Source organism: Engystomops pustulosus, chromosome 2 (genome assembly GCF_040894005.1).
Source record: "Engystomops pustulosus chromosome 2, aEngPut4.maternal, whole genome shotgun sequence".
Lineage (NCBI taxonomy): Eukaryota > Metazoa > Chordata > Amphibia > Anura > Leptodactylidae > Engystomops > Engystomops pustulosus.
The window spans coordinates 148,589,348-148,616,102 of NC_092412.1; the positions used below are offsets into that span (position 1 = coordinate 148,589,348).

At 39.9% G+C, this 26,755-nt stretch overlaps 1 protein-coding gene and 1 long non-coding RNA gene across 5 annotated transcripts in view; one reads left to right on the forward strand and one right to left on the reverse strand.

The window, feature by feature from the left end:
• Window positions 1–26,755, forward strand: part of LOC140118658 (uncharacterized) — a 127,365-nt gene that overhangs the window by 40,281 nt on the left and 60,329 nt on the right. The window lies entirely within an intron of this gene.
• LOC140118656 (protein argonaute-3) overlaps window positions 1–26,755 on the reverse strand; it is an 83,752-nt gene that overhangs the window by 20,483 nt on the left and 36,514 nt on the right. For 2 of the 4 annotated variants that reach the window (XM_072136831.1, XM_072136832.1), the window contains exons 6-10: window positions 14,511–14,645; window positions 10,848–10,947; window positions 8,509–8,656; window positions 4,382–4,501; window positions 1,679–1,801 (exon numbers count right to left, since the gene is read on the reverse strand). In XM_072136831.1, the coding sequence (XP_071992932.1) occupies window positions 1,679–1,801; window positions 4,382–4,501; window positions 8,509–8,656; window positions 10,848–10,947; window positions 14,511–14,645 (626 nt within the window). The remainder of the gene's footprint in view (window positions 1–1,678; window positions 1,802–4,381; window positions 4,502–8,508; window positions 8,657–10,847; window positions 10,948–14,510; window positions 14,646–26,755) is intronic. The other 2 variants (XM_072136833.1, XM_072136834.1) reach the window with 1 other exon arrangement.

Consider the following 26,755-nt stretch of genomic DNA (forward strand, 5'->3'; position numbering starts at 1 on the left):
GGCGGGACTAGCACTCCTGAAATATATATGGTCAGGGTCATTATTCGCCTATCTAGGCTAATGAGATATATTATTAAGCAACAGACTTTTTGACATCAGTTCATGTTTTCTTTAGATGCATAATTTTTAGATGTTTATAGATTTTAGATATTTGTATACATGGGCTTGGTTTGTCTTATAGTTCTTTTTTACAATTCTTGGTTATATTTATTTATTTTTGTTACATTCAGACAGTGGAGGTTAGTTTACTTGAACTTGGTAATCGCACACGATATAGGCTTAGAGCTAATCTTACATGCACTTATGTTAGTATACATGCCAACACGCACATGGACACAAGGGGGGGTTGGTTTCCACTTCCCTCTAGATCAGTGATGGCGAACCTTTTAGATACAGAGTGCCAGAACTTCAACCAAAACCCACTTTTATGTCGCAAAGTGCCAACAAGTCTCAATCGATTGGAATCCTGAGGTCACCAATACAATAGAAAGATGATGGAGAAATTTGGATTGTAGCTTCCCTCCAGGGTCCCCTGAAGAGGAAGAATTAGGGCACCCAAAGCAGGAGCTCCATCGATAATCCATCTCTGTCCACACCTTTTCGTTCCTCTTGTAGTCCTGGCAGCCAAGTAGGTGTCACTTTAAAATAGCACTGAACATGGCGTGTCCTGGGCTGTCTTGGACTGCAGGGGGAAGCCTTGAGTCCTGTCTGGTAAATTCTGTGCTGGGTGCCCACAGAAAGGGCTGGGTGCCCACAGAAAGGGCTCCGTTCCATAGGTTCGCCACCGCTGCTCTAGATGTTTTACCTGTGCACACACTTTCACTTCAGCTCTTCGCCACACCACTTAGGCAGTTCACCTTTGGAACAGCTAGGGGACACTGTTCGCAGGGGGAGTGGGCGCCACATTTTGGCACATGTGCGGGCCCGCACGGCACTTCTTGGCGCATGCGCGGACCCGCGCGACACTTTTACTAGCGAAATACTGGACTTCCGGTTACAGACCGGAAGTCACAAGCTCTGGCACTAGACGGCTTTTGGAGGGACGCCGGACTGTAAAGCGGACACTAACTTACACCACAGCACCCCTGAGGAAGCCAGTCGGTTGGCGATACGCGTGGGGCTTTGTGCCCCAGCTTCCCCTAACCTCTCCTTGGTTTGGATCCTTTACATGACAGGTAGATACCCTTATTGACCCACCAGTATTTTTTCATACTATTTATTTTCAGATAGCGATTTGGCTCTATTGTCAATTGAGTACTTCATACCTTCATATAGTTGTTTGTTTGGTTTTTGCCATCTTGGTTTTATGTATTGCCATCATTTTTCAGTTTATATTGTTGTGATATACATGTAGTTAGGAGAGGTCGCTGAGAGTAGGGGGAGCTGGTGGCTGCCGGGAGGACCAGCATTACCATATGCTAGGTCTTCCTGCTGTATTGTTTTTGTGTGTTTTCCACACTTTTTAAATGTTTTTATATGTGTTTTTGTGTTGTGGTGTACCACGGTACAAATAAAATTTGTTTATACTTTGAATTTGGGTCTTATAGCATACTTCTTTCTCCTTTTGAATATATTCGCAAACAAAATCTAAACTGAAAGGTAAACCTTGGTAGATACCCAACACATAATTACATTAAAGGATTAGAAATAATTGATGCAGAAGGAGTCAATGACATACTCGCCCTCCATACTGCAACATTGGAGCTGGAAGCACTCTCCCGGTCACATGAGCCATCTCGTCCCGAACTTTAAACTGGAATTCTTGAACAAATGGATCAGCGTCATAATTTGCACTTCTGACCTAAATGATAAAGCAAAAAAGAATGAAAAATCCCATTAGCGTTTACCACACATGCACATACAAAAAAGGATGCCTTTTGAGAGTTTCTCAGTTTACGTAAATGTATAGGGGACATCCCATCTTTCTCCAGGTTACGGCCCGTACACCATGCATTTCTATGAAGAGGTAAGGGATCACCCCTCTCCTCCTCTCCATGGCACCGGATGTATGCCCTGCGGATACGGCCTGGCGGGCATACGTTCATGTGAATGTAGCCTAAGACACCCTCTGACCAATCAGCGTCACTGAGTCATTAAGAGGTACAAAATTCTGTAAGAAGATTACGCTTGCCAAGGTGGCCTGGAGAGGCAGAGTCGGACCTCTGAGAATTGGAAGGAAGTTCTCCAGGATGGGTAAAAGAAGTTCTCCCTTAACAGCTATTTGTGGTTTTTGCTATCTTCTTCCCAAAAGCTTTATTTTTTCCATTTACAGAGTTGTTTTTTCTGCTGGATAAATTGTCCTTTCTAGTGGTACCATATAAAGGGAACTTGTCAGCGCGATTATGGACACTAAACCTCTCACCAGACCTTATGGACTGGTGGTTAAGTATCCCAAATTGCACCCCAGCTTCACTGTAGGTACAGAGCATGCACAGTGACGAGAGAAGGCACCGGCATGGGATCTGCTGATTTGGTTCAAAATGCCTCATTGGACTCACATCCAGGCAAGTATAAATGATTGGTTTTTTTTTTCTTTTGCAGCCACTCACAGCTTATATACAGGTCAATTTGGGACCCTAAATCACAGGTGCATACAGACATGTAGGTCGTTTAGGTTCTCAAATTGATCTGACAGGTCTTCTTTAATGCAATCAAGTAGGAAGCTGGAAAACACTTTTTGTTTTAAAACATAAAAAAATCACTTTCGGCATAATCTGACATCTGTAACTTTTTATACCTTGGTGTACAGCTGTGACGCCATTTTGTGACTTGTGTGGCCTTTTCTTTGTTTTTAAATTTGAGTGGGTGGCAAAATGAAAAACGTAGTGACTTGGACATTTGGAGATTTTATCCATTCATGGCATGGGATAACTATTTTTATATTTGACACAGGCTTGAGAAAGGCTCATACGAAGCCGAAAAGTTGCCAGTTGTTACTATGGAATAAAGACACCACCTTTTCACCTTACATTTGCCTGCACTGGAGTGCTGCTTTTTTCCCTTGCATATATTTTTATATTTGTATTAGAGGGATACTAAGCAAGTTTACGATTATGTTTATTTTTATTTGTGTTCCAGTGAAATATTTATGGGTGAATTCACACAAACATATGGAGGATGTATGTACGGCCGCAAGCTTGCAGGTATATATAGGTCCCCCATAGATGGCAATCACCGCATGGAGCGATACGGTGCCACACTGCTCCGTACACAGGGAAAAGATTGGACATGTCCCATCTTTCCCTGTGTGCACGGCCGTACGCTATGCATCTCTATGGAGAGGGGAGGGATCACCCCCTCCCCCCCTCCACTCCAGGGTGCCGGGTGAGCATACGTTCGTGTGTATTCGACCAAAAAAATCTGAATACTACTACTTCATCCTGGACATAATTCTTCCCTTTGCTGTGTTAATCTCTACTATACACATCCTATAATTGAAACAAAGTTCCAAGTGTGGAAAAGCCATATTCATAAAACACGAATTATAGGAAATCTACCATATGGTACTGGTATATGCTCTTATATGCTGACTTATATGCCTCCTGAAACAGGGTAAATTTTTCGTCTTACTTTTAATAGCTTGGTTTTTGACAAACCCATCTACATTTTTCTAATGAGCCTTAGGGTCTCCTGTCTAGGTCACAAAAGCCCCTTCTGGCTCCACCATTTGCTAATTATTCTCACCTCCATTTGGCTATCTAGCTAGGGAAGGAGGCAAATGCCGAATCAAGGCTTGAAAAATTAGCAACAGAGCCAGAAGAGGCTTCTGTGACATAACTAGGAGCCCCTGAGGTTCATATGCTAAATTTTAGAAGACATTTTTCTCAAAAATAAAGCTATGAGAAGCAAAAAGATGCTAATAGAAAGAGATAAAGCAGCACTCCAATATTCACCTGTAGTTCAACATATTGTGGAAAAAGCAACACCGCTCCTTATGAATCCATCAAAATGGTGTGCTTTATTCACAAAATATAGCAGCAATGTATCATGCTTGATAAAGATGTGATGCTATATTTATTGGTGCTATATTTTGTGAATAAAGTTCACTATTTTGATGGATTCATAAGGAGTGCTGCTGCTTTTTTTGATTTTTAAGCAAAAAGCTGCCGTTTCAGAATGTAAGCATGTTTGGTTTAAAATCACTTCATCCATGTGGTAGATTACCGTTAACATTTGAATATACGTGCACTCTGCGACTTACGGCACTAATATCTACATTATGGATTATAGGGGAAATAAAACCCACTGGCAGAAGCTAACAATCACTTCCTTTTACAGTGTGTGTGTGTGGGATCTTAAAGCCTAACCAAAACTGAAAATATGAACAGAATAAATATTTAACACAGACAGCAGTCATCCTCAGCCCAAACAAATAACTCACCAGCCGGCTGATCTCTTCCTGTCTGTCTGGTGCAGACCTGGCTGTTGCTTTGATCATAGTGGAGGTCTGATTGTCAGTCAGCTTCTTGATGCAGCGCTGGCCTGCCACAATATTACAGACCTGTTAAAAGAAAAAAAAAAAATTATATATACACATATTATATATATATACATATATATATACACATAAGTCGTATGTCGGGTGTCCTTAAGTAGGGGACCACCTGTATATGAATCAACCCATCGCGAAAAAAAAATGCTAATGCTAAGTGAGTGATAACTCTAGCTTAGTTTTAGCACTTTTTAGTTGGCTTAGTTTATGTCATAAAATGTGCCCAAATTTTGGAGAATTCCTCTTTTCAACTGGAAAGCAACACCTATTTTTCCCTAGTAATTGTAAAAGTGTCTAAAAACTGTCTAAACCGCTCTATAAAAGTGATGTGTGGTATTCTCATCTCAGCATTCACGTATATAGTACATACATTATTCAACTGCATAAAAAAAAAATCCCTGTGTGAAAGGAATTCCCCGTAAATGTAGTAATGTTGTACAATAGAAACGAGATGTACTGTGCCTGGATACGAACACCCCCACACTCTGGCAGTGGCAGCCACACATTCGCTATTGAGTCCTGTCTGACCACCTGAATTCAGGACTATTTGTTCTTTGTGCAATTACTCCAGAAGGGGTGGTCGTATCAAAGGATAACAATCTTTTTTCTTAAGGTCCATATGACTACATTTAGGGTAAATTGTCTTCACAGAGGCTAATTTTTTCAATAGCATACAATAATTGAAGAAAAGCATGTATATGGCAGCTGAAATAAATGAAATGAGGATGTCCAGATGAGAATACCCCTGTAAGTTTTTTGCCATAAGGATGCTAATAGAGTCACTTTCTCTTCTACATCAACAAAGCCATACACATTTCTTCTACTTTAACAGCCTATAAGGGATCTTTGATGCTGAGGGGAGACATTGATGCTGGGGAATGTGACTTCCTCAGCAGTATTGATACTGATCGGAAATAAATGAAAGAACGCCCTCATTAGAATCACTTAAGTTTTACATATCACAACATTAAAAAAAAAAAAAAAAAAGATTCCTCAGTTAAAACAGCTGCATCATAATCAGTTTTGTTGGGGTTTTAGGTGCAGTTCCACCATCCCTGGCGGTCTTATTCTGCACCAGACCATGCTGGATGATTTATCTGGCGTAGTTTAGAACAGTGGAGATGTACTTTAGACTATTAGTTGCTATTAGTTGGTCTAGTTATGTCTGAATTTTCTGACAATCAGATGGAATTTTCTGGTGCCCGGGTTAGGTCGTGCCCTATTTCTACAATTCAACACCCCTCTTCCTGACAAATCAGAAAACTGCTCAAAAATGGTCTACGTGGCCCTCAGGATGCAGTCACACGTTGCAGTTAAAACTGCAAGGCAATCAGCTTTGAGGTGGTTTTAGGTGCAGTTTTGTTAATTTAACAGGGGAATGACATTTGTGGAACAGGTTTCCCCTTCAAAATCAAATTCACCCATTCATTTCATGTCTTTCACCTGTTCAATTAACAAAACAGCACCTAAAACCGCCTCAAAGCTGATTGCGATGCAGTTTTAACAGCAATGTGTGACTCCATCCTCAATAAAATGTAGAGTTTCAAGTGGAAATTTCGCCAAAATTCTGGCGTAGACAGATGAATCTTCCCCAATAACTGAACAGGTGAATTTAATATTAAAGATTAAACCTGTTCAATAAATGTGAATCTACTGTTCAATGCATGCTTTTCACCTGTCAAATAGAGAAACTGTGCCTAAAACCCACATCAAAACCGATTATGATGCTGTGTTAAATGCAACATGTGACTGCACCCTCAGAAGGTGTAAACGCACGTACCTGCGTTTACAAATGGGTACTGGGGGGGGCCTCGGCCCGATCGCGTATGCTTTTCTATGGAGACGCATGCGATTGGTAACCAGAGCTCGGTGTCTTCCATTAAAACAATGCAAGACACTGGGTTCTGGTTGCCGATCGCTTGCGTTTCCAAAGAAATGCATACCCGATCGGGCTGAGGCCCACCCCCGTTCCCTAGTGGAGAGTTTGTAAACACAGCGCTAACGGTACAAGTACGTGTTACATTTTGGTTGCGTTTTATTGTGTTTTGAAACGCATTACAACAGCTGAGGAGAGGCGATTTGCCCAATTACATTACTGTTAAAATTTGCTTTCCAAAACGCATTGTAGACGCAATGTTAACGTTGTGAACATAGATTGACTATTGTACATTTTCCTTTGCTCAATGTAAACAATGGGGGCATTAGGATACATTTTCCCTATTTTTGGCACAGACTAGTGTCTAAAGTTGCAAATTTTGATGCAGAGATTTTTGGTGCATTTGTGCTACTTATGCCACTTCCAGAAAATATTTTAAAATGTTTCAAGTAAATGTAATACTCAATTACATGAAACAAAAATCTACTGAAATATTATGGGGAACATTTATCATACGCTGGTGGTAAATGAAACTGTCCCCAGCACCAGACGAATTTATCAGACAGCTGCGGTCTCCTGCACCGAGCTGGTGTGTTTTTATTTTTTTATGGGAACATTTTATGTATACAATCACATGGTTTATTAATAGCACTCACACATAGATAAGGCCCAATACTGTTTAATTGAAAAGTTGTTATATAAATCAATGAGCCATATATTGAAAATTTTATGGACCTCTTCTATTTTAAACCCCCCCCCCCTCCCCCCTCCCTCCCCTATTTCTCACCTCACTCATTTTTTCACCCCATCACCTACCACCTTCACTCATCACCTTCCCACACTTCCCTTCACTATCCATTCCCAAAATAGAAGTGATCCATAACAAATACATATATATTTTGGTCCATATACCTTTAATAGAGAAATGCATAATCCGCCTAAGAACCTATTTATAACTATTATATATTCCTTTTTTTGCTGTTCTCTTTTCGGTTTTATGGATCATCGATATAGAATATGTACAATCTACCCTGTTCTGGAATAATCGATGTCTAATAGAAATGTTAGTAATCTCAGAATCACTTCATTAGCTGTTTCTTTCTCTCCTCCCATTGATTCCTACATTGGCACATTTCTCACCTGATAATATACCGGGGGTGTGCGCGCACGGGCTGTGGGATCCGCCCCCTGTTTCCATGACTCTCCCTCCGGTCACGTGTCCGGGTGTGACGTCACCGTCACATGACTGGTCACGTGCACGGAGATGAGCGTGGACTGGGGGCGGACACCTTCCAGCGTGTGTGCGCCCAGTAGCTCCGCCGGCTCGAACTAATAACTTAAATCAGGTGAGTGCACGATTTCTTCATTGGCCGATCCCTAAATAAAATCCAGCTGCATTCATAGGAACAATACCCCCAGACGAAGGCTTGCGCCGAAACGCGCGTCGGGGAATCTATCCACAGCAGACGGGAGACATAATCTAAACATGGGTATGTTTACAATGTATTTTTTTGCACATGCACTGAGCACTTTATATATTTAAAAAGCTGCATTATCAGTCTGAACACTTACTAGTATCTCGTGCATGGCCGTTGTCATATATTTGTGTATGAATTGTATGATCCTCTCTAAACCCATGTGACATGATGTTTTAATACTCATTACTCTCCCAGACGCTCATGTTTTTACGTATCCCTGTGTGACATCCTCACTATCTGCTTGTATCCCCCACTCCCCCTTTTTCTTCCTTTTGTGGAATATGTAATTTTTTAATGAAATGAAATAAAGATTTGTATACTTTTTGGCTAAAAATGGCTTAGTTTTGTGCTTGTAGGTGTATGTTCTCTAAAAACCAGCCAGATGATTTTTGACCGAAACTTAGAAAGGGTTGACAAATAGAATGCCATTATCTTGGCACCACAGATATTGCAAATTTATACCCTTTCCCATATTTGTAGCCCAATTTTTTGCATTACTGAGCTGGTGTGGCAGTTTTACACGTTCCCTTCATTCCCACTTGGTGAGGAATTGGTGTAAAATGTGAAAAAGATGAAATTCCTGGCGCACCGACAGGAATTGCGCCCATTTCGGGGGTGGTGCACCAGATTTCCATAAATACATGAACATAGGGAAAACTTACTTCTAGAGGCAGGTATGTGTGTTTCTGCTCCTGTCCAACTTGCAGACAGGGCAAATGAGGATACTTTAACTGGAGATTATACTTTTCCCTAAAGTACTGAGCGACTGTTCTCTCTACGGTCTGCCCATTCTCCAGCTGTAAAGGGAAGCTAGGAGGAAGAGAAGAAATTATTCTAACATTAAATATCATACTCTGTATACACAATATATAAATAAAATCATACTCCTAAAAACCAAAAAAAAGACATAAGAATCTTGTTGTTCTTAGCATAGCTCATTATTTTATCCAAACATACCAAAACAGGTCCACCAATACTCTAGGTATATTTTAGTACAAATAATATAAAATATCAGGCTGCATTCACATCTTGGTTTTTCCATCGCTGTAAGTAAACATCGGGAGGATTCCCGCCACTACTTCCAACAAAGAGATGCCAGTGTGTATATACATTGATATATGCAGGCGCTTACCCCCAGAAAGAAGCAGCAGCACCCCATAATCCAGGGAATCAAGTGTCCTCTTTATTTATTAAAATAAATGCAATGTGCAATGCAATTTTTCAACAATTGTGGAAATATTACATGTATTTCTAATAAATAAAGAGAATACTCCACCTCCCTGTACACTTCCTACTCACTGCACAAGGTCTGAGGCAGCAAGGGGAGGGTGCGACAGTGTAACAGTCTATGAAGCCAGATCAGAGATGGGCTAGGGTAGCCTTTAAGGCTCATTAGCATAATTGTAAAAAAGTTGCTTTTAAAAGGAAGGAGCCCATGGATATTAGAAAAAGATTACCACAGTCAATGTGCCTGGATCTATGAGTGAGTGCCCCTGGTTTGTCATGCTTTACATTAATGGTAGATTTCCTTTAACTTTATTTTCCCCAAATGCTCCTGGACACTTCAAGAAATGTATTACACTCATAAACTTAGCCTTTCCATTAAATGCTGTGCAAAACTAGGCCTGAGGTCCGACTCCCTCAACAATAAGCTGTTTGAAAGTAGAGGGGCTTGTGAGCTCTATATCTCTATTGTTTACCAGGAACAGCTCTGTACCTTTACTATTGCCTGGTTATTATATTATGAGCAAGGTCGACACAATGGCAGACACAAGCAATGATGAAATACCTGTTCCTTACTTAAAAAAGTTTATATTGATAGCATATTCTTGCAAGTCTAGTGAATGTCCTGCGTTCTAGTATACTGACCTGCATAAACAATAAAACTCTCACAGCGCTTACCCCGGGAGCCAATGACCGGTTAGCGGTGCTACAGTTTGGACCCCCAATGATCTCATAATCACATACTAAAAATAGTCCATCAATACTGTAATCAGCGTGCGGATAGCACACTGGATGTTCGCAGACTCTGTTCTTTTCCTAATATTTAAAGGGGTATTCCAGAAATCAGCATAATTCATATACAAGTGGGCACTCAAAATATAAGCTAATGTGTAATTGGCTCCCCTTAGCAGAAAATGCTGATGACATAGACTGTAATGAAGAATTAAAATGCTACTGGCCCTTTAATCAGTCCGTTAATTTCCTCCGCGCGGTCCGTCGCAGAACAGAAGATGGCCGCTGGTCACATGTCCACATCAAATGTCCTGCACCTGCCTGGGCAGGTCATGTGATCACCACTATGCTTGGCTGTAGTCAGTTGGTTGCAGTGCAGCCAGTATGGCCAGTGTTTTGGTGATGGCAGTTACACATCATTACTATGGTAACAGAGCAGGAAAGTTTGTTACATCATCACTGGGAGCAGAGCCTGAGAGGTAGGAGGAGTTACTGAGAACTAAAGGATCTTGGGTCTTGTAGTTTCCAGTGGCGGCCATCTTAGTGATAACTCCACCTACTTTAGAGAGGCCATAAATTTTGTAAATCATAAAATCAAACTATTTAAGCTCCGTTTTGTGACTAATGACATTGAGTATTGTTGTACTCATTTATTTATATCATCATGGGTTTTTGTGTCAGACGTTCATATTCCCGGAATACCCCTTTAACATCATGTTAAAAATCATCCAAAAACCTTTCACAAACCAATTTCTTTCTTAACAAGGATTATATAACTGCTGTGTCCCTGTGGATAGCAGATACGTTATTTCAATTGGCAAGTCTCTGAGATTAGTTTAAGGTTCATGAGAAAGGATTTATGGTCAATGCTTTTATTGCGTTTTGATCATCTTCTTTATGGTGGTTTTAAAATTTGTCTGTAAAAATATCTGTTATGAATTAACACAAAAACAGAAGAGAAAATAATAATTAGGATGACAACTCTTCCGCTTTCTGGCATATATAACCTGGAGAAAGACGTGTGAAATGCCTATCCAATACTCACGTCTGATGGCTGGCAGGCCTCCTTGTCACATTACAAACACGGTATTTCCGTCTCATTGTTCCACAATGAGTAACTTCAACCTTCAGACCTGCACCAAAGACTTATTTTGATAAGCATGTAAAATGGAATTAATAAACATGCTGAAAAATAGCATCAAAGCCACGAATCTCAATAAATGACCAAGAAAAATAATGCATCATGATTTGACATCTAGGATTTTATGCACCGAATGCTGTAAAAATCTGCAGCTGTGCAGATCAGCCTCTAAATAGCTTTGGTATCAGTCTCCATGATGGACACCAGAGCGGTCCTTCAGTGCTTAAGGCATGCACTGGGGAAGAATTCAGTACATAAAGCCCAGAACACAATATACAGTAAATATACTTTATTTAGGAAATCAACATTGGCAAACTAAATCATCCACACATGCCTATCTAGAGCAGCAGGTAGAGGTCCCATTGGATCCGATTACAAATTAAAATGTGTTATTTATTGTAAGCTAATAAAAAAACAAAACATTCATGTAGAACATTACACACCTTTTCCTTCTGTCTGACAGCGGCTTTTCGGATGCTCAACCAAATGTAAAACTAATACATCACTACCTAGAGCAGTGGTGGCGAACTTATGGCACGGGTGCCAAAGATGGCACTCGGAGCACTCTCTGTGGGCACCCAGGCCATCACCCCAGCACAGTTTCCAGACAGGGCTGTGATCAGTGCGATTTTAAAGCTACACATCCTTAGCTGCCTGGGACTACAGGAGGTGCAGACAGGGCTGCAATATTATTGGAGCTCCTGCTCTGGGACCCGCAATTCTTCCTGTTCAGAGGCCCCTGGAATGAAGCTACAATGATAATCTGAATTTCTCTTCTATCTTTTAACTGTATTGGTGTCCTAAGGACACCAATACAATTAAAAGCTGTGACAAAACAGGAAGCAAAATGTTATTGCTTAAATTGCCATGTTGGCACTTTGCATTTTAATAAGTGGGTTTGGTTGTAGTTTGGGCACTCGGTCTCCAAAAGGTTCACAATCACTGACCTAGAGGATAGTGAACCAGGGCTACTTGTCTAAGATGTTGATACATATGGTGCTGTTATATGTTATCCTAAGTAAAAGCAAAATATTAGGGCTGGCTGAAATTAAAGGAATTATTGGCCGCCGGAGCAGCGCTGGACTCAGCTTCCGGCCGGCCGTGGCCGGGTACGCCTATCCGTCCCTATACACAGCATTGTGTATGGGGGCCGGAAGGTTGTCGAGTCCGGCCGGAACTGAGTCCAGCGCTGCTCCGGCGGCCATGTTTGTTTACATGGCACCCGGACCGGAGCGACAGCAGCGCTGGATACGGGAGGGCACCGGGAGGTAAGTACAGCTTTATTGTTTTAGTCAGCCCGCTCCCGGCCACATATAGTTTTTTTTGAAAACTCGGACAACCCCTTTAATTTATTATTTATACCTCTTTTTATATCTCCATTATATATCTTTTTAATTTCCATTTTTCACTGCCCACTTTCAAAAATCCATATTTTTTTTTAGTTTTCTGTGTACAGAGCAGTGTGTGGGCTTGTTTTCTGCAAAAAAAAAATTTTACTTTCTTCTGATGGTATTTAATATTCCATGCCTGTATTTTGAAGCTAGAAAACAATTTCAAATGCAGTGAAATTGCCAAAAAAAAACACATTTGCGCCATTTTCTTTTGGGACCTATTAACCCCTTAAGGACGCAGGGTTTTTCGCCTCATTTCTCGCTCTCCAACTTCAAAAATCCATAACTTTTTCATTTTTCCGTGTACAGACCTGTGTGAGGGCTTATTTTGTGCGTAACAAATTTTACTTTCCCGTAATGTTATTTATTTTAACATGCCGTGTACTGCGAAGCTGAAAAAAAATTCCAAATGTGGAAAAATTGAAAAAAAACCGCACGTGCGTCACGTTCTTGTGGGCTCAGTTTTTACGACTTTCACTCTTCGCTCCAAATAACACGCCTACTTTATTCTTTGGTTCGGTGCGATCGCGGTGATACCAAATTTATACAGGTTTTATTGTGTTTTAATACATTTTCAAAAATTAAACGAATGTGTACAAAAAAGAAAAAAATTTTTTTGCCATCTTCTGACGCTAATAACTTTTTCATACTTTGGCGCACGGAAATGTGTGAGGGGTCATTTTTTGCGAAATGAGGCGACGTTTTCATTGCTACCGTTTTGAGGTCTGTGCGACATTTTGATCATTTTTTATTTCATTTTTTATGTTATGTAAAAAGGTGTAAAAGTCGCATTTCGGACATTTGGGCGCCATTTCCCGCCTCGGAGGTCACCGCCGGCCGTAACCGTTTTTATATTTTGATAGATCGGGCATTTTGGGACGCGGCGATACCTAATATGTCTGTGATTTTTACTGTTTGTTATGTTTTATATCCGTTCTAGGGAAAGGGGGGTGATTTGAACTTTTAATATTTTATTAATTTTTTTTATTTTTTAAACTTTTTTTTTTCTTTTTTTTTTCACTATCTTTTAGACCATCTAGGGTACATTAACCCTAGATGGTCAGATCGCTGCTACCATATACTGCAATACTTCTGTATTGCAATATATGGCATTTTTGCAGCACATTCATTACAATGAGCCACTGGCTCATTGTAACGAATATGCAGCTGCCAGATAGCCTCGTGTCAAGAGAAGACACGAGGCTACCATGGCAACTGATCGCCACCCCCCGATGACGTTCGGGGGCGTGGCGATCAAAAAAAAGATGGCGGCGCCCACGCGCCGCCGTCTTTTAAACGCCGCCTGCGACTTTGCAGGCGGCGTTTAGGGGGTTAATAGCCGCGATCGGTGCAAGCACCGACCGCGGTTATTAGCGGTGGGGGTTTTATGCATTTTGCAAAAACCCCCACCTTTGTATGAAGAGGACTCAGCCCGTGAGCCCTCTTCATACATCCCTTATACCTCTGCGCCGTAGAGCTACGGCGCAGAGCGTTAAGGAGTTAATACGGCTTTCACTGAGCATTCAAAAAGACACGTTCTCCTATATTCTAGCATTCTCCTATATTCTTTGGGTCAGTACGATCGCAAAGATATCACATTTATTTAGCTTTTATTAGGTTTTAGTGCATTTAAAAGAAATTAAATCTTTTATAAAAAAAAAAAAAAAAGAATTCTTCATTTTGCCATATTCTAAGGCCCATAAATTTTTCAAATGGCAGTGGAAGGAGCTGTGCAAGGTGTCTTTTTTTTTAACATTGATACAATTTTGAGGACAGTATAAACTTTGTATTGATTTTTATTAAAAGTTTTAATGTGTCGTGAAACGGCAAAAAAGTGATGTCTTGGACATTTGGGGGTTATTTTCTGTTACAGTGTTAAGCGCCGGGAATAACCCCTTTTTTTTTAATATAACGATCGATTCAGACTTTTGGGGCGTGGCAATACCCAACATGTTGACGATTTAATTTTATAACAGGTGATTTGGACTTTAATGTTTCTTTATTATTATTTTTTAAACCTTTTTTAAATTTTGCTTTTACTATTTTGTCATATTTGAAGGGTTAGCTTAAACTTTTACTATGAATACAAAACCCTGTAAAAACCGTACATCTCTAAAAAAAAAAAAAAATAAAAAAAAATTATTGCTTCAGTATTTTAACAAAATCTTACACTTACCCTTTATCTCTTTGGTGAATTTTACCCGGTGAGAATCGGTCAGAGGTCGTGGTTGTTCATCAATGTTATGAATATCTAACACTTCACACATGAACTGAATAACTGGTTGTGCTTTGTAGAAGGCAGTGGCAGAAACTAAAAAGAAGCAGATGCAGAAAAATCCACTTAAACCAAGGTCAGTAAACTAGAAAGCCAAAGTTCAATAGGAGCAGGCCAACGAGTGACTTCGAGCGCTTCCCGCTTTTCTGATGTCACCCTGTCTTGCTCGAGGACACCCCCTCATGACATCACAAGACCAATCTGATTGATCGCCACCATTGGCCAGTCAGTACAAGCTGGCCAATGACAGCATCTGTGACGCAAGGGGGCAGACCTTACTAGCCCCCTGCTCTCCATTTTGTGTTTGGTGGTGTTGGAGAGAGGAGTACTAGTAATCTGTCCCCATTACTGTTCCCTAAAACACACTATTACCCCAATGTCCCCCCTCAACCACACTTTTAAGTGAGATCTGATAGGAGTAGTAGTAGTTGTGGAGGAGTAGTCGCTGTGTGGAGGAGTTTGGAGCGCAGAGGAGGTTGTGTACTATCCCCCCATTGTATGTTTTCCCTTTGTCAAGACAGGGAAAATAATGGCCTTGATAAACGTACACATTGGAGGCATAGAGGCAGATTTATCAAGTGTCTGAAAGTCAGAATATTTCTAGTTGCCCATGGCAACCAATCACAGCTCAGCTTTCATTTTACCAGTGCTCATGAATATTTTAAAGGGGAGCTGTGATTGGTTGCCATGGGCAATTGGAAATATTCTGACTTTCATACACTTGATAAATGTGCCCCATAGTGTTACATTGCCTCCGATACGATACGGAATCTGCTAGTTGGGACGAGTGTCCATTTTATTTGTCCACCTCATCCTCCCAAAGTGACCCCCAGGAACGCTTGAGAAGGAGCCTGGGGCTTCTGCTGAAGTGCCTGGGGCTTCTGACCTCACATGGGTGACCCCCAGTAACTATGCCCCTTAGGTCCCCGATTTTACTGGCAGTCCTGGGATACGCAGAGACATGGCAGGGCTCAGACTCAGACTTCATAAAGTTCTTTTTAGTGAGGATCTAATTGGTCTGATTGTATACCAGACCAATCTCTGTGCTGCACAACATATTGCAGAAAACCCCAATTCTTTTAACACCAACCGCACAGGTGGACCCCTGTTAGTGCAGCAGAGATGGAGAAATATTGGGGCATAATACTTCTTATGGGACTGATAAAAAAGCCTGCAATCGGGGACTATTGGAGCACAGACGTACTGTACCACACCCCGATGTTCCGCATGGCTATGAATAGGATGCGCTTTTAAGCCATCCATAAGTTTATGCATTTTGCGGACAGTGCACGGTGCCCACCCAGAGGTGACCCGAGATATGATAGCCTAATAGAGGCCTGACCTTATATAATCTGAGTGCCAAATTTATGAAAGCATATACCCCTGAGAGTTCCTGTTCCATTTCAAAGGGAAACTTCAGTTCCGCCAGTACCTGCGAGAAGGCACAAGGCACAAGAGCCGAGCACTAAGCAGCAACTCAGCATTGTGTGTTAATACAAGGACAAGAAAGAGGTCCTTGTATTAACTACAATACATGGTCACACTCACACCAGCACCCCTGTCCCAGTACGAGGTACCAGTGCAGAAGCCCCCAAGCTGCACTGTATTTTAGATTATAACAAGTACACGGGAGGGGTGGACTTGTTGGACCAGCCATAAAACGCTATGCGGAAGTCGAGGGTGTGGTACAAGAAGCTGGTCGTGCACATCATGCAGATGACATTGTATAATGCTTATGTGCTACATCAATGTGGCGGCCAGAGGGGAACTTTCCTAGAATTTCAAGAAGTGGTAGTCAAGCATTTGATTTTTGGAGACCAGGAAGGGGGGAGTGCTAGTACTTCATGATGCCAAAATAAATAAAATAATAAAGTAAAATGTCTGTGCTCTAAATGGCAGTTCTTTTTTCCGAGCCCTGTCGTGTGCCCATCCTGTAGATTATTGCCACAAATGGGGTATTGCGGGAACATGCATAATGATTTTTGGGGTGTTTGTCTCCAGCTAGAGGAGTTGGGCAAAATACTTTTGACACTAGAAAAGCATACATGAGAAATTGCATTGCAGTTTTTATTCTACACCATTCAATTTGTATTACATTTTGGCCTGCATCTTGGGGGTTAAAATGCTCATTACAATGCCAGATAAATTCTTTGAGGGGTGCCCTTCCCTGAAATGGGCTCACTTATCAGGGGTTTCTATTGTACTAGTACCTCTGGGGCACCCCGATACCAGTCTAGGGAAAATGGTGCTTCAAAAGCTATAATTTGCTTGTTCGCTACTGAGCCCTGACATGAGCAAATCTTGTAGATTATTGGCACACATGAGGTATTGCCATGACTGGGATAACCCGTATAATGATTTTTCATGTGTTCATCCCCAGTGGCAAAAGTTTGGCAAAATACATTGGTACTAACACCGCATATTTGAGGAAAAAAAATGTAATTATTACACTTTTCACTTTGTATTACATTTGAGCCAGGATCTTAGTTTAAATGCTCACAAAACCCTAAATTCTTTGAGGGGTACCCTTTCCTAAAATGGGGTCACTTATTGGGGGTTTCTATTGTACTGGTACATGAGGGGCACCCAAACACTAGTCTAATGAAAACGGAGCTCCTTCCCTTCTCAGCCCTGCTGTGTGCCCAGCCTGTTTATTATTAGCACATATGGGATATTGCCATATTCTGGACAACCCGCAGAATCATTTTTAGGGTGTAGGTCTAAAGTGGCATGAGTTGGGCACAATATATTTAGCACTAAAATAGCATATTTAAGAAAAAATGCAATTTTTACTCTGCATCATTGATTTTGTATTACATTTTTGGCTAGATAAATTCATTTAGGGGTGTATTTTTTTTAAAAAATGGTGACATATTTAGGGGTTTTCTATTGTACTGTTACTTCAGGGGCTCTTCAAGTACACTGTGGCACCATACTACATTTGTAGCCATATTGGCCGCCAAAAATCCAACAGCACCAATTCTGTTCTGGACATCGCTCTGCGGCAAAACAACAGCTGACATCCACATGTCTGGTATTTCCGTACTCTGTAGAAGCAGGCCAAAAATGTTGTATATTTACCTCACATTCCTTTTGAATGTGTACATTGTTGGGCTAAAATGAAAATAATCTTATACAAAAATAGAAATTTCTAAATTTCCACTCCATTATTTTTTGCTTCCAGAGAAACAATTAAGGGTTAACAGACATTTCAAATGCTGATTTAAATAGTTTGAGATGTTATGTTCATAACATTGTGTTAATTGTGGGGGTTTATAGTACATAATAGCATTTTTCAAATCTCTTGAAAATCTGAGAATTTGCTACCGTATTAAAACGTCAAACTGTCTAAAAGCCGTAAAAAAAAAAAACACGGAAACCCAAAACAAATTATGTGAATAAAAAGGAGACAAATGGCAAAATTGAACAATTAAAACTTTGAAAATGGTTATTTGTTTTCAAATTTTTCCTCAATTCTTAAATTTTTACCCCCTAGAAAAGTAATCAATCAGTGAAATTATAATACTAACATAAGTTACAATGTCTCTCGAGAAAACAAACAAATCACAGTGATATGAGCAAATTTTTTTTACAAAACGGCTGAGCCTTCATGTACAAACAGGCTACGTCCTTAAGGGGTTAATCCTATTTACAGTGTTTTCTTTTATTATTATATGGGTGTCCAACCTTCCAACACTGGAGGAAGCTAAAATGCTCAATCGCTTATGTCCTTTGCAAAGCAGTTATAAAAAAATTACTGCCTAAATTGCCATGTTGGCACGCTGTAATAAATTGGTGGGTTTTGGTTGTAGTTTCGGCACTTTAAGGCTCGCCATCACTGTACTTCATTGGAAATGACCATACATGTATATGTATATTCATGTATAGAACCTTTTTGTAGCCTTAATGCTCTGTATAAAATGTGGATACTTTATCAATGCATGATGATGATGATGGCAATGACAAGTACTTTGGACCCGATGCAAAGTGAAGCCGGTTGTCTGCAAGAGTTCACTGGGGAGTAGGCAAGAAAATTGGATGAATAGAGACCTAGGAATGCAGAACTGCGTAATTGGAAGTCTCTTATCCAAGAACAGGGTCTAAAAAAACAAAACAAGAAACCTGGCAGAGAGGTGGTGAGTCATGACCACTGGCGTGACTCGTCGAGGCTTCACAGAGTTATCAATTATTTCTTTTACAAGATTTGGTTACATTTCAAGCAAGAAAATCATTTTTTATTTTTTATGATTAAACATGACTAAGATATATTTCAGTCTGTTTAGCACACATAATACTACAAGGATAATCACAGTATAACAATGTTGCTCATGAAAATGTGTACAGTAATGTGTACAAACACTGGGAATTGTGTGCTGCATAAATATATTGCGTATAAATAATATATAAATAAAATATTGCATTAATTCCATGTTCTACTATTTTAACTGCATATCTATTAAACACTTGACTTTCCCAGGCTAAGAAGTCAAACCCCTGTTAGATACAAAGATTCTCCACCCACATGTTTGGCTGAGCAGCTCTGCAGGCACATGCTTCTACAGCTGGCAGTCTTTGCTACCTCCTATCTTCCGGTTCACATAGTTGCCAAATTGCCAACACATTAAAAACTGGCTGCTGTGCAGAGGCATCTAAGGACTTCTACAGTCTTTTTGAATATTGCATTCCACACATTTGTCTGTTGTATTTAGCAAAGTTTATTACAAAAATGTTCTAAGTACATAATGCCTAGAATACGATGTAAAAAAAATGCAAAGGTGACAAAAACAATAACATTTCTATGCTTTCTATGGTTTTGGAAATGGCAGTGAAACAGACCTTCTGTCTCAGCCAGGGGACTTTCGGTAGCCAGAGGGAGATCTTGATATAATTGATAAGGATACAGTACATGGTTTTATGCACTATTTTTTTTCGCTCTGCTATTAATTTTTTTTATTATTAATTCACCACTGACATACAATAGAAGTAATACATGGTTTCTGGCTACCAAATTTTGTGGGCAGCCCAGGCATTTGAATAGTGACCTCCTCGGTTAACAAGTCCACATTCAGCTTTTTGCGTACAGTAAAAAAATAAAGAGTTGATACATGGTGGCATGGAGAAAAATATCAGTATATGGTTATCAACGGGAGGATTTTATGTCACTAAGCCTCCATAAAGTGACACAGGCTCAATGTGCTGGTATATAAAGATGGATCTTCTCCGAGATCTCTCTTTATATCACTAAATTTTTATTATTTTTTTGTTAAGCAAATAATACAGTTAAATTAAATAAATAAAAATGTATAAAATGGCATGCCTTCCATTATTTTGTGGATCCATTGACTGTATGGATGTGTGTGGTCTGCCTGTGAGACAAAATAATGCATGCTGCAATTTTTTTTCTCACTGTCTGCACATGCGTGAAAAAAACGGACATGTGAACAGTCCCATAGGAAACAATGGGTCTGTAGTATGCCATCTGCAAAGGACGGACACCAAAAACGCCATCTAAATGAACCCTGTACTATTTAGTATACTATTTTTTATTAACATTACCGGGACACCCTTAACAATACATATAATACACTGTCATAAAACACTAAGGTTTCTCCTGGCAAAACACGGGTAGGCCATTACTGATTAGGCCAAGCAATTAGGCCGAGTCCTGCCCCCAGTCGATTGCATTGCATTTCTAAATGCAATGTATATACCCCATGTGATCACACCCTAAACATTTATTTTTTTTCTTTTTCCTGAAAGTATTGTATCGTATTGTATTGTATTGATCATCATGATTCTTTTCTGGGTATCGTATCACACCTGAAATTCTAGTATCGGTGCAGCTCTAGCCCAGGGGATAACAATATCTAATACCATCTAATTTTTTCACTTTGCTTTAAATCAAAAAAGATTTTTTAAGTTTTAGGTTTTTTTTGAGATCCAATGTATGCAAGTTGATGTAAGTGTATGAAATATATAAACACATACAAATAGATGCACACTTGGGCATGATTTCATTTTTTAAATAAGATATTCTGCTTCTATCTGACAAAAACAATACCATAGAATTACTAAACTGTATAAACCACCCTTTTAGTGAGCGTGAACTGCAAGGCAATATACCCTCCATACTAGAGACACCCACACACATTAAACGGCATAAAACCTTTACAAAACTCAAGCAAATGACTTTCATGTCTCTACCAAATAATGGGAGCAAAAAAAAAAAAGCCTTAAGAGAGTAATTAACAGCATTTATTCATCGTCACAACATCCTGCTATCCTTTACTATGGATGTAGTGGGAAAATGGAAACGCAACTATTGAAATTAACTAGTAAAAACAACCCCAAGTGAAAGAGTTTACTAAAATTATGAAGGTCATCAGGATCCAAGAGAGGACTAAAGACCTTGAAATAAGAGGGCTAGATATGTAGTGAATACACATTTAGCATAGCTATTATTCAATTAGAAAAAGTGATGGGCCAATCATATGCTGAACATCCTTGTAGAATTTTGTTGTATTCCATCATCCAAGGCCTAGGCGTTTTGGTTCCCTAGGCAGAAAATTAATACTATCCACCTCCTATATATATGACCAAAAGTTTGGACACACCTTTTCATCCGAATAGTTTTCTGTATTTTCATGACTATATAAATCGTAGATTCACACTTTTTTGTTATGTGTTAATTCATAGTTTTGATGCCTTCAGTGTGAAACAACTGAAAATATGTCTTATAGTCTTGGTTCTTCAAAGTAGACACCTTTTTCTTTGATTACTGCTTTACACACTCTTGGAATTCTCTAGATGAGCTTCAAGAGGTAGTCACCAGAAAAGGTTTTCACATCACAGGTGTGCCCTGTCAGGTTTAATAAGTGGGATTTCTTGCTTTATAAATGGGGTTGGGACCATCAGTTGTGTTGTGCAGAAGTCAGGTGAAATCACAGCTGATAGTCCTAGTGAATAGACTGCTAGAATTTGTAGTATGGTTAGAAAAAAAACAGCTAAGTAGAGAAAAACTAGTGGCCATCATTACTTTAAAAAATGAAGGTGCGTCAGTCCAAACAAAATTGGGAAAACTTTGAAAGTGTTCCTAAGTGCAGTTGCAAAAACTATCAAATGCTACAAAGAAATTGGCTCACATGAGGACCCCCCCAGGAAAGTAAGACCAAGAGTCACCTCTGCTGCGGAGGATCATCCGAGTCACAGCCTCAGAAATCACAGGTTAACTGCAGCTTGCACTAGAGACTAAGTAAATGCCACACAGAGCTCTAGCAGCAGACACATCTCTACAACAACTGTTAAGAGGAGACTGTGTACAGCAGCCTTCATGGTAAAATAGCTGCTAGGAAACCACTGCTAAGGACAGGCAACAAGCAGAAGAGACTTGTTTGGGCTAAAGAACACAAGAAATAGACATAAAACAATTGGAAATCTGTGCTTTGGTCTGATGAGTCCAAATTTTAGATCTTGGATTTGAACCACTGTGTCCTTAAGCGACTCAGAAAAAGTGTTGACACTGTTGGGGATTTATTCAAAATTGAAGCTGTACTGCACCGGTTTGGTTACCACAGCATCTTGCAGCGGCGTGCTCTTCCCACCGGTTTGCGTTTAGGTGGACCATCATTTATTTTTCAACAGAACAATGACCCCAAACACACTTCCAGGCTGTGTAAGGGCTATTTGACCAAGCAGGAGAGTTATTGGGTACTACGCCAGATAACCAGGCCTCCACAGTCACCAGACCTGAACCCAATCGAGATGGCAAAAGAGCCAACAATAGGAAGGGTGCCCTACTCGCAAGAACCTACAACCTATGATGGAAGGTTTTTGCTTGTTCTCTTAAAACCCTCCTTGCACACGGGGAACCAATGCATTACCTGGATATAGTTGTTTCCCATGTGCAGAAAATGTTGTACCTCACAAAGCTTTGGCTCTAAACAAAAAGTAAGATCTATCTCTTTATAAAAGGTGCTGGAGATAGGAGACAAAACTATTTCAGAAATTATCCATTAGGGACTAGTGGCTGAAAGTGAACCCAGAGTCTAAATCAGTGGTTCTTAACCTTGGTTCTATCGAACCCTAGGGGTTCGGTGAGTCGGTCTCAGGGGTTCGTCAGAGCCTCCACCACGGAGGTCAAGGCACACACATATTTGATTTATCACTAAAGAAGGGTTCGGTGAATGTGCGTATGAAACTGGTGGGTTCATTAACTCAAACAAGGTTAAGAACCACTGGTCTACATACATTCTTACTGTAATACTAGCATCACTTCCTACCATCTTCCTTCCTTACAATTACAATTTTCTGTCCCTTAGCAATCTTTTTCATAAATGACCTAAGATAAACAGATTTGTTAGTCATCTCAAGACAGATTACACATAATTTCTCAAGCCAGAACACTACAATGACATTTGGAACAAAAGTGTTATGAGCTACACCACAGATCTTCTTTGCACTTGCATTTTACAAGAGAAACCTAATGGACCATTACCAGAGCTGACCTTCAATTAGAAGAAATGGCAGTTCTCAGATTTCCACAAGAATACTAGGACGTTACAGAACTCTGCCGTTATTTAACATCCTATGGAATTGTGGCAATAATGTTATGAAAGATCAGAATAATGAAATGGGCTCCTGTAATTTTAAAATAAATATATCATAATACAGCTGGACAGTCATAACCTTAACAGAATTCCATAAGGCATCAAAGTTAATTCTTTTATTATCTCTAGTTTTTCTATGTACATGCACCCCTGTACAGTATTGGAAAGGATTAAAATTAAGGGAATTCATTTGGCTTCAGTATAAATACATGTACAATAGCTACAGAATTGGGTTGAATCCAGATGAATAGTTCAACTGTGAAAGTGCCACTTTTAACTCTCTGACAATCTAAGACAGCATGCGACATTTCAGCAGGTAACACAAATATGGAACTTCTTTTATATGCATTGTGATGTTCTCCACACTTTAAAAAGGTAGGACGCATGCACAAACACGCAAACAAAAGCAGCCACTAGAAGTGGCCAGTACTATCCTACTCGTAGGAAAGCACCATGCGGATTCTTCCTCCACTTCTTTTCTTTGGTTTCACTAGCATCTATCAGTGGAAAAACTACAATGGGGGTCATTTACTAAGGGCCCGATTCGCGCTTTCCCGACGTGTTACCCGAATATTTCCGATTTGCGCCGATTGTACCTGAATTGCCCCGGGATTTTGGCACACGCGATCGGATTGTGGCGCATCGGCGCTGGCATGCACGCGATGGAAATCGGGGGACGTGGCCGAACGAAAACCCGACGTATTCGGAAAAACCGCCGCATTTAATAACCGAAAATGTGTCGCTTGGGAAGCGCTTACCTTCACCTGGTCCAGCTCGGTGTATTCCGGCGCGTTCAGATGATTTTCAGCGCAGCAGCGCCACCTGGTGGACGGCAGAGGAACTACCTTCATAAATCCTGTCCAGACCCGAATCCTGTTCAGAGAACGCGCCGCTGGATCGCGAATGGGCCAGGTAAGTAAATCTGCCCCAATGTGTTGCAAAATTATTCATATCTCTTAAACCTTTCCTTGTTTTTAAAATTTACTTCCACTTAACTTAAATATATTTTATTGATATTTGGTGTGATACAGAAATACAAAGTATCAAGTATTTGTAAGAGTATATAAAGTGATACATGTTGTTGCAAATTAAAAAACAAAACAAAAAAAAAACCAGGTAAGTGAGACATGCAAAACATTGATTTAGTCTTCAATATTTAGTTTTAGCTGCAATTACAGCTGTGGGGCTGCATTCACGTATGACATTTTTCATCTATATAGGTCACCGTTTCCCTATAAAAATCAATGGGTTGGCAAATGCTGTTACTAACTTGCTCAACCCCAAGATCCCTGGATACTGCATATACGGCCGTTTTCATTCATTTCTGTGAATGCAGCTTTAGTCTGTTGGGGTATGTATCTACCAGCTTTGCATATCTTAGGCCTGGAATTTTTGCCTATTTTTCTAAGCTGTTTCTTGCCTATTTTTCTTAGCTATTTTTCAAAGCACCACCGTGCTTTGTGGTGGGGAAGGTGTGTTTAAGGTGATGTCCAGTGTCACATAGCATTTGGAATTTTGGTCTCACCTGAATACCCTCTTCACATTGGCTGAATATTTTCTTAGCCAAGAAATATTTTCCTACCTGAGCTGTGGATATCTGCAGCTCCCCAGAGTGACCCACAGCCTCTTGGCTGTTTTTTATTGTCTGAACTGTCAGTGAACAGTAGATTACCATGTCTTGGTAGGTTGTGCCATACTCCTTCCATTTATAGATGATTGATTTAACAGTGAACTGTGAGATATTAATGGCTGTTTTTTTTTATAGAACCTAACTTTGCCACAACTTTATCCCCAATATGTGCGGTGCTCCATGGTTTTCAGGGTGCCATTTGTTCACTAGTGTTTTCTAACAAGTCTCTGAAGCTACAGTAAGGGTGTGGTTAAATGCAATGCTAGCACTAGGGGCAGGTCTCGACCCGATCGCATATGGAAACAAATGCAATCAGTAATGAGCACCCGATGTCCTGCATTGTTTTGATGCATGATGCAGAGTCCATGCGTTTGTAACCGCAATCCTAGCACCATACGTGATCGCACCCTTATATTGAGAATAAATGACATAAAGATGTACTCTTTGTACTAATTAGGTGACTTTTAGAGGTAATTGGACTCACAAGATTTTATTCAGGCAGCATTCACACATGGCATTTACACAGCGTTTTGAAACACAATACAAACAGCTGAGGAGAGGAGATGTGCCCAATTACATTTCTGTTAATAGATGCATCAACATCATAGAACAATTACGTTTTGTAAACAAAACAGTTAATATTTGCATTTACAAAACACAAAATGTTAACAGCAACTTTATTATAAGCAAATCTCCTCTCCTGAGATGTATTGTGTTTCTAAATGCAATTTAAATGCCATGTGTGAACACAACCTTACGGTTATCATAATACATATGTGAGCCACCTTTTCAGCTTTTTAGATGAAAAATTTGCTAAATCACATATTTTCTTAACACGTACTTGATATATATGTGTTGCTCTGTATCATGTGAAATTATGAATAAAATACATTTAAATTGTTGTCTGTAACATTTAAATGAGAAAAGTTCAGGGGTATGAATACTTTTGTAGCCCAATGTATACATTGTTAGCTTTAGCAGGAAGTACATAGAGAAACAAGAGAAATTTATATAAACTCTGAATATGATATTTCATTGTTACTAGTCTCATATCAGGGATGACACAAGTTTAGGCAATTCATTTCAGAGCGGTTTAATCTTCAAAATGTTAATGTCTGCTACACAATAATTATTATCCATACTGGTGAGCTGTTAGTGGGCAGGGAAATATCAGTACCTACCTACCAGTTTTCCAGCACTATTAGTAAAACAGACTAAGGGTGCGAGTCACACATGGTGTTGAACACATGCGTTTCAAAAACGCAATGAATCAGCTGAAGAGGTATTCGCCTGATTAAATGGCTATTAACATTTGCGTTTACAAAATGCAATAGTTAACCCAACGTTAACGCAAACAATTAGAAAAAAAAAAATATTATATATATATATATATATATATATATACACACACACATGCCTATAGAAGGCTATGGTGCCCAGGGTGGTACGGTGACCACACACACATGTGCCATGCTCAAGGCAGCTCTCACTCCTCCTCCTCTCCAGCGCACTGCCATATGCACCACAGGCTATGGTCGGGTGAATATACATAATGTGAAAGAAGCCATAGAAAAAGGCTTAAAGCTTGGTACACAATGCTCAGATGTTATGATTATTTTAGAGAGATGAAAATAGGGCATTTTTCTCCTAATGGGCACATCTAGTGTTAATTTCTTAAGAAAGGCGTTCACCTTCTCAGGGGTATCTTTTTTAGGGAAAAATTTAAGAATCTCTCCAGGAGCTAGAATAAAATATACAACATGATGGCTAACCTGGAGGATTTTCTAGGCCAAAGGGACAATGATTTAACCCACATCTAAGCTTAGATGAACTTATAGCTAGGCTCAATCAAACAGTGATCCTGTGGTATATAAAGAAACTACCAAACTAGTAGAGCAAGTCATGTCACT